This window comes from Babylonia areolata, chromosome 15 (genome assembly GCF_041734735.1).
Source record: "Babylonia areolata isolate BAREFJ2019XMU chromosome 15, ASM4173473v1, whole genome shotgun sequence".
NCBI classification, from domain to species: domain Eukaryota; kingdom Metazoa; phylum Mollusca; class Gastropoda; order Neogastropoda; family Buccinidae; genus Babylonia; species Babylonia areolata.
In genome coordinates, this window is record NC_134890.1 from 32,892,970 (window position 1) to 32,902,969 (window position 10,000).

Sequence of the window (10,000 nt, forward strand, 5' to 3'; positions counted from 1 at the left end):
ATGTTATATCTTTAGGCCACACTGACACAGGAAAATGTTATATCTTTAGGCCACATTGACACTGGAAAATGTTATATCTTTAGGCCACATTGACACAGGAAAATGTTATATCTTTAGGCCACGTTGACAGTGGAAAATGTTATATCTTTAGGCCACGTTGACACAGGAAAATGTTATATCTTTAGGCCACATTGACACAGGAAAATGTTATATCTTTAAGCCACGTTGACACTGGAAAATGTTATATCTTTAGGCCACATTGACACTGGAAAATGTTATATCTTTAGGCCACACTGACACTGGAAAATGTTATATCTTTAGGTCACACTGACACTGGAAAATGTTATATCTTTAGGCCACACTGACACTGGAAAATGTTATATCTTTAGGCCACGTTGACACTGGAAAATGTTATATCTTTAGGCCACGTTGACACTGGAAAATGTTATATCTTTAGGCCACGTTGACACTGGAAAATGTTATATCTTTAGGCCACATTGACACAGGAAAATGTTATATCTTTAGGCCACATTGACACTGGAAAATGTTATATCTTTAGGCCACGTTGATACTGGAAAATGTTATATCATTGACACTGGAAAATGTTATATCTTTAGGCCACGTTGACACAGGAAAATGTTATATCTTTAGGCCAGGTTGACACTGGAAAATGTTATATCTTTAGGCCACGTTGACACTGGAAAATGTTATATCTTTAGGCCACATTGACACAGGAAAATGTTATATCTTTAGGCCACGCTGACACAGGAAAAAGTTATATCTTTAGGCCACATTGACACAGGAAAATGAACAGCCCGGTCAAGAAGTCCCAAAGCTAAACGGATCCCCTATCTGCAACGTCCTCCTCATCTGAGCATTACAAAACTTCTCGCAATATATACGCTGGAACAGGAGCCTCACCTACAATTAACAAAACTGCAATGTATCACACACCACTCACCTCTGACAGGTGTCATGATCTCTCAGTGACACAACACAAATACCGAAACAGGAAACCCCACAACAAACACAAATACCGAAACAGGAAACCCCAACAACAAACACAAATACTGAAACAGGAAACCCCACAACAAACACAAATACCGAAACAGGAAACCCCACAACAAACACAAATACCGAAACAGGAAACCCCAACAACAAACACAAATACCGAAACAGGAAACCCCACAACAAACACAAAATGAAACTACTAAGTGTGGCACACACCACCCACTTTAGCCACTGTCCTGACCTCTTCTTGGTCTACATCAACAAAACAACAAATGTAAAAACCAGAAATGCCAACCCCTGTCAAGTGTTTGTAGGAACAATCAACTGACAATTTTGAATTTGTTAGGAACACTCAGACTCTCTCTTGTTCAGGCAAACGATTAAGCTGACTGGTCCACTCGATGCTGTTTCAGTGTAAACACACGCGTGATTATCACGTGAGATCAAGGTTACTTAGTAGTGATTGCTCTGGCCTCATGATCGACAGGTCTAGAGCATCTGGGTAATGTTATGACAGGAAAGCATGTGACCATGCTACGAAGTCGAAAAAGAACTTGTCGGAACAATTTTGATGTTGGCGTAACATCGGAACAAACTGTGATCGAGTGTAACAAAATATGGCGAAACCGTAACAGTTGGCATCTCTGAATAACGTATGGTCCACCCACTTCAGCCACTGTCCTGACCTCTTGGTCTACATCAACAAAGCTACAAGTGTAACAATGTATGAAATATCCACTTCAGCCAGTGTCCTGACCTCTTGGTCTACATCAACAAAGCTACAGGTGTAACAATGTATGGCACACCATCCACCCACTTCAGCCAGTCCTGACTTCTTGGTCTGCATGAACAAAGCTACATCGTGCGGTACACCACCCACCTCTGCCAGGTGTCGTGACCTCTCGGTGACCCCTCCGCTGGCCTGCCGGTACTTCTCCTTGGTCTCTGCCAGCTGGTCCTGGGCCAGGCGGAAGTCTCCCAGCAGGTGCTCCAGCTGGTTCATCACAATGATGATGATGATAAGAATAATGATAATGATGATGATGATGATAGTAATAACAACGATAATAATGAAACTAGTAATGCAAATTCTACTATTTTCTTATAATCATAATGATGATAATGATGCTGATGATAATGATAACCATAATAATCATAATCATCATGATCATGATGGAGGAGTGAAGACAGAGGAGGGAGGATTGGTAAATTACTGACTGATTGATTGATTGACTGATTGATTGATTGATAATGGTTATATTATCATCATCAGGAGGAGGGAGGATTGATCGATTACTGACTGATTGATTGACTGAAGGACTGATTGATGATAATGGTTGTATAGTCATTATTATTATTATCATTATCATCATCATCATCATTACTATTATCAATGATAATGATGCCTAACTTTCACAAGGCATGATTTCCCCTACAAATGCTGCTCAAAGCACCCAACACAATCCAGTTAAAAGCAAACATGACATAAAATCACAGTAAAAACTTTCTGTCCACAAAAGAATGGGAGAAAAACCCCAAAAACCTCAACCATCTATTCAACACAGTCATTTCACCCACTCTAGGAAGACATTGTCGGGAATGGCCAGAGGGCAAAACAGATGCGGAAGTGAAGCTACTCATAGAAGAAAACAGTAAAGAAGAGGACATCATCATATACACAGATGGCTCAGTCACCAAAGACCAGTCTGGTTGGGGATTCACTGCGAAACAAAATGGAAAAACAATTTGGGAAGAGAATGCTGCCTACAAAGTCACAACCTCCAGCCTAACGATGGAAGTTGAAGCTGCGACACATGCCCTCCAGTGGCTATCGTCCATCCATACGCCCGGAAACCAACATGCCATGATTCTAACCGACTCAATGAACCTCATACAGAAAATTGAAAACGGAATGGGAAGCCCAGAGTGGCATAAGGCAATGCGCAACTTTCAGATTAAAAAACTCACATGGTCATACTGCCCGGGACATGCAGGTGTTAAGGGAAATGAGCGAGCTGACAGACTTGCTGGTAACGCAACACCAACGAGCGGCCTACATCTAGGAAAATCGGAAATTCTCAGAAAAGTCAAAGAATACCAAAAAGAACAGGTACAAGGCCATCACACCATCGATCGCCTCAAAGAAATAAAAGCAGAGAGAGGGAGCGGCCGAAAGTCTAACATGAAAGGTAGAGCACGATGCTTTGCAAATCAAACAAATATCGGCATCATTTCCAAACCAACATTGCGCAAATTTCTTCAAAACGGAACAGAGTCTCTGTGGGCCTTTCCAAATACAATAGACTGAGCAACACACTAGACGCCACGTTCTTGGCATCAGAGATCTTTTCCCATCCCTCTTGGCAGCCTCTGTGCGTGTGCGTGTGTGGATGTGTGTGTTTGTGTGGATGTGTGGGTCTGTGTTTTTGAGTGCGTTTGTGAATGCGCGAGAGTGTAAGTGTACACAAGTGTCAGGAGAGATCTGTGTACGGGTGTGTATATATATATATATATATATATATATATATATATATATATATATATATATATATATATCTCTCTTTGTATATATGTGTGGGGGTTGGGGGTGGGAGATATGGGCGTATATGTGTGTGCTTGTACAAGTAAGTGTTCATCTCTGTGAGTGTGTGTTTGCGTGCGTGTGTGTGTGTGTGTGTGTGTGTGTGTGCCGTGGAAGCTGCGATACGTAGGCTAGAAATGAGTGTGTGGAGGAGGGGGTTGGAGGAGGTGCAAGGTAATGTGTGTGTGTGTGTGTGTGTGTGTTGGAGCTCATGTACGTTTATATGTATTTGACTGTACTTTCATATCTGTGAAACTGCATGTTTGGTGCATTTCTGTTATGCATGTGTGGGTGTATGTGTGAATGTGTGTCGTCATATTTTACATTCATTCGCTTAATTATCACCATTGTTGTCTTATTTATTTATTTATTTATTTTTTATTATTATCATTTTATTAGTATTACTATTATTATTACTACTACCTTTTTCTATATTATAATTATTATTTATTTATTTATTTATTTATTTATTTATGTAAGCTTATCTATTATTTATTCCCCCCCCCCCCCCCTTTTTTTTTTTTTTTTTTTTTTTTCTCAAGGCCTGACTAAGCGCGTTGGGTTACGCTGCTGGTCAGGCATCTGCTTGGCAGATGTGGTGTAGCGTATATGGTTTGTCCGAGCGCAGTGACGCCTCCTTGAGCAACTGAAACTGAAACTGAAACTGTCCACAAAAGCATCCAATGCATTTGCTTATACAAATCAATCCTGGCACACACACGCACACACACACACACACACACACACACACACATACAGACACACGTGTACACACACATACATATACAGCAGCACAATTCAAAGCCCATCAAACAATAAAATTGTCAAAGTGAATGATGCTTGGATTAGAATGAAAAACATTTCGTATAGAAAACAACCAATGTACATAAATGCAAAGACATGTGATCCTGAATACTCTGCACATGTGCGGACACACATGCTCAACACACACACACACATTCACACACACACACGCAAACAAACACACACACACACACAAACATGTGTGCATTAACCAACTTACAAAAAAAAACCCTGACATCCTATCCAAGACCAAAAGCAAATCAAAATACGCAGCACACTACAAACAGAGACGACACGAACATGAACAAACAGTCACACTAGTTCGCTGACCAACCCAACCCAACAGAACCGACCTGGTTGTTGAGGTACTTCTCCCTGGATGCGATCTTCTCCAGCGTGTGGGAGATCTCATCGTGCAGCTTGTCCAGGTGGACCTTGGTTTCCGTCAGCGACGACTCGATGCCGTCACGGTGCTGGTGCATCTGCTCCAGGTGAACTCGCCAGTCCTGATGGGTTGACAGGGCAGGACACACAACACACTGTCAATGCAGTATCCAGACGTGCAAACTGATTGGTTGACAGGGCAGGACACACAACAACACACTGTCAATACAGTATCCAGACGTGTAAACTGATGGGTTGACAGGGCAGGACACACAACACACTGTCAATACAGTATCCAGACGTGCAAACTGATGGGTTGACAGGGCAAGACACACAACAACACACTGTCAATACAGTATCCAGACGTGCACTGATGGGTTGACAGGGCAAGACACACAACAACACACTGTCAATACAGTATCCAGACGTGCAAACTGATGGGTTGACAGGGCAGGACACACAACAACACACTGTCAATACAGTATCCAGACATGCACTGATGGGTTGACAGGGTAGGACACACAACAACACACTGTCAATACAGTATCCAGACGTGTAAACTGATGGGTTGACAGGGCAGGACACACAACAACACACTGTCAATACAGTATCCAGACATGCACTGATGGGTTGACAGGGCAGGACACACAACAACACACTGTCAATACAGTATCCAGACATGCACTGATGGGTTGACAGGGCAGGACACACAACAACACACTGTCAATACAGTATCCAGACGTGCAAACTGATGGGTTGACAGGGCAGAACACACAACAACACACTGTCAATACAGTATCCAGACGTGCAAACTGATGGGTTGACAGGGCAGGACACACAACACACTGTCAATACAGTATCCAGACGTGCAAACTGATGGGTTGACAGGGCAGGACACACAACAACACACTGTCAATACAGTATCCAGACATGCACTGATGGGTTGACAGGGTAGGACACACAACAACACACTGTCAATACAGTATCCAGACGTGCAAACTGATGGGTTGACAGGGCAGGACACACAACACACTGTCAATACAGTATCCAGACGTGCAAACTGATGGGTTGACAGGGCAGAACACACAACAACACACTGTCAATACAGTATCCAGACGTGTAAACTGATGGGTTGACAGGGCAAGACACACAACAACACACTGTCAATACAGTATCCAGATGTGCAAACTGATGGGTTGACAGGGCAGGACACACAACACACTGTCAATACAGTATCCAGATGTGCAAACTGATGGGTTGACAGGGCAGGACACACAACACACTGTCAATACAGTATCCAGACGTGCAAACTGATGGGTTGACAGGGCAGGACACACAACAACACACTGTCAATACAGTATCCGGACGTGCAAACTGATGGGTTGACAGGGCAGGACACACAACAACACACTGTCAATACAGTATCCAGACATGCACTGATGGGTTGACAGGGTAGGACACACAACAACACACTGTCAATACAGTATCCAGACGTGCAAACTGATTGGTTGACAGGGCAGGACACACAACAACACACTGTCAATACAGTATCCAGACGTGTAAACTGATGGGTTGACAGGGCAGGACACACAACAACACACTGTCAATACAGTATCCAGACGTGCAAACTGATTGGTTGACAGGGCAGGACACACAACAACACACTGTCAATACAGTATCCAGACGTGCAAACTGATGGGTTGACAGGGCAGGACACACAACACACTGTCAATACAGTATCCAGACGTGCAAACTGATGGGTTGACAGGGCAGAACACACAACAACACACTGTCAATACAGTATCCAGACGTGTAAACTGATGGGTTGACAGGGCAAGACACACAACAACACACTGTCAATACAGTATCCAGATGTGCAAACTGATGGGTTGACAGGGCAGGACACACAACACACTGTCAATACAGTATCCAGATGTGCAAACTGATGGGTTGACAGGGCAGGACACACAACACACTGTCAATACAGTATCCAGACGTGCAAACTGATGGGTTGACAGGGCAGGACACACAACACACTGTCAATACAGTATCCAGACGTGTAAACTGATGGGTTGACAGGGCAGGAACACAACAACACACTGTCAATACAGTATCCAGACGTGCAAACTGATGGGTTGACAGGGCAGGACACACAACAACACACTGTCAATACAGTATCCAGACATGCACTGATGGGTTGACAGGGCAGGACACACAACAACACACTGTCAATACAGTATCCAGACGTGTAAACTGATGGGTTGACAGGGCAGAACACACAACAACACACTGTCAATACAGTATCCAGACGTGTAAACTGATGGGTTGACAGGGCAGGAAACACAACAACACACTGTCAATACAGTATCCAGACGTGCACTGATGGGTTGACAGGGCAGGACACACAACAACACACTGTCAATACAGTATCCAGACATGCACTGATGGGTTGACAGGGCAGAACACACAACAACACACTGTCAATACAGTATCCAGACGTGCAAACTGATGGGTTGACAGGGCAGGACACACAACACACTGTCAATACAGTATCCAGACGTGCAAACTGATTGGTTGACAGGGCAGGACACACAACAACACACTGTCAATACAGTATCCAGACATGCACTGATGGGTTGACAGGGTAGGACACACAACAACACACTGTCAATACAGTATCCAGACGTGCAAACTGATTGGTTGACAGGGCAGGACACACAACACACTGTCAATACAGTATCCAGACGTGCAAACTGATGGGTTGACAGGGCAGGACACACAACACACTGTCAATACAGTATCCAGACGTGTAAACTGATGGGTTGACAGGGCAAGACACACAACACACTGTCAATACAGTATCCAGACATGCACTGATGGGTTGACAGGGCAAGACACACAACACACTGTCAATACAGTATCCAGACGTGCAAACTGATGGGTTGACAGGGCAGAACACACAACAACACACTGTCAATACAGTATCCAGACGTGCAAACTGATGGGTTGACAGGGCAGAACACACAACAACACACTGTCAATACAGTATCCAGACGTGCAAACTGATGGGTTGAGAGGGCAGGACACACAACACACTGTCAATACAGTATCCAGACGTGCAAACTGATGGGTTGACAGGGCAGAACACACAACAACACACTGTCAATACAGTATCCAGACGTGCAAACTGATGGGTTGACAGGGCAGGACACACAACAACACACTGTCAATACAGTATCCAGACGTGCAAATTGATGGGTTGACAGGGCAGAACACACAACAACACACTGTCAATACAGTATCCAGACGTGCAAACTGATGGGTTGACAGGGCAGGACACACAACACACTGTCAATACAGTATCCAGACGTGTAAACTGATGGGTTGACAGGGCAAGACACACAACAACACACTGTCAATACAGTATCCAGACGTGCAAACTGATGGGTTGACAGGGCAGAACACACAACAACACACTGTCAATACAGTATCCAGACGTGCAAACTGATGGGTTGACAGGGCAGAACACACAACACACTGTCAATACAGTATCCAGACATGCACTGATGGGTTGACAGGGCAGGACACACAACACACTGTCAATACAGTATCCAGACGTGCAAACTGATGGGTTGACAGGGCAGAACACACAACAACACACTGTCAATACAGTATCCAGACGTGCAAACTGATGGGTTGACAGGGCAGAACACACAACAACACACTGTCAATACAGTATCCAGACGTGCAAACTGATGGGTTGACAGGGCAGAACACACAACAACACACTGTCAATACAGTATCCAGACGTGCAAACTGATGGGTTGACAGGGCAAGACACACAACAACACACTGTCAATACAGTATCCAGACGTGCAAACTGATGGGTTGACAGGGCAGAACACACAACACACTGTCAATACAGTATCCAGACGTGCAAACTGATGGGTTGACAGGGCAGAACACACAACAACACACTGTCAATACAGTATCCAGACGTGCAAACTGATGGGTTGACAGGGCAGGACACACAACACACTGTCAATACAGTATCCAGACGTGCAAACTGATGGGTTGACAGGGCAGGACACACAACACACTGTCAATACAGTATCCAGACGTGCAAACTGATGGGTTGACAGGGCAGGACACACAACACACTGTCAATACAGTATCCAGACGTGCAACATAAAGAGATGCCAACCAACCCCTGTCAAGTGTTTTGTAGGAACACTGAGAGAAATTTGGTATGAACATTTTGAATTTGGTAGGAACACCCGGACTCCGAGCCACATCCACAAACGTACATTTTATCCAGGCATGCAAACACTTCTCACAATCGGGACCCATGGCTGACTTCTCTGTTTGAGCGGCTTCTTCCTTCCTTGCACTCCACAGCTTAATCCACCAGGCACAGACACTGAGCCGCTTCTTCCTTCCTTGCACTCCACAGCTTAATCCACCAGGCACAGACACTGTTTGAGCTGCTTCTTCCTTCCTTGCACTCCATAGCTTAATCCACCAGGCACAGATGCTGTTTGACCAAGACGCAACTTGATTCAGCCACGCTCTCTCTTGTTCAGGCAAACGATTAAGCTGACTGGTCCACTCAATGCTGTTTCAATGTAAATATGTACACAATTAGTGGAACATCATCACTTGAGACCAAGGTTAGTAGTGACTGCCCTGGCCTCATGATCGATAAGTCTAGAGCATCTGGGCAATGTTACAACAGGAAAGCATGTGACCATGCTATGTAATCAAAACTGAACGGAACAATTTTGATGCTGGCATATCGTCAAAACAAACTGCGATCGAGCATAACAAAATACGGCAAAATCGTAACAGTTGGCACCTCTGAACATGCTTCCACACTCTCACATGAAAAAAGGACGCCCACTGAGATCATCATCGTCATCCTTGTAATGGCCACAATCAACACACTGGTTACTTTGCTTCATGGGGGAATGTGTGTGGGAGCAGAAATGTCTTGACAGAAACACACACACACACACACACACGACAAAAATACCCTACACACATACACGTACGCACGCACATGCTTGCGCACACTAACATCCAATCACAGACACACACACTATTATGATAACTTCAACAGAGGGCAAAGTGGGGTGAGTAGGATGAGTAGGAATGCAGGCAATTAACTATGCACCACCACACCCAAAGCCTGTTTGAACAGATGGGTTTTCAAGTTTGTTT

General features: G+C 44.3%; 1 protein-coding gene across 3 annotated transcripts in view; it reads right to left on the reverse strand.

Annotated features, from left to right (window-relative positions):
- Nucleotides 1-10,000, reverse strand: part of LOC143290589 (intraflagellar transport protein 57 homolog) — a 32,870-nt gene that overhangs the window by 8,541 nt on the left and 14,329 nt on the right. For all 3 annotated transcript variants that reach the window (XM_076600168.1, XM_076600169.1, XM_076600170.1), the window contains exons 9-10: nt 4,750-4,902; nt 1,892-2,005 (exon numbers count right to left, since the gene is read on the reverse strand). In XM_076600168.1, the coding sequence (XP_076456283.1) occupies nt 1,892-2,005; nt 4,750-4,902 (267 nt within the window). The remainder of the gene's footprint in view (nt 1-1,891; nt 2,006-4,749; nt 4,903-10,000) is intronic.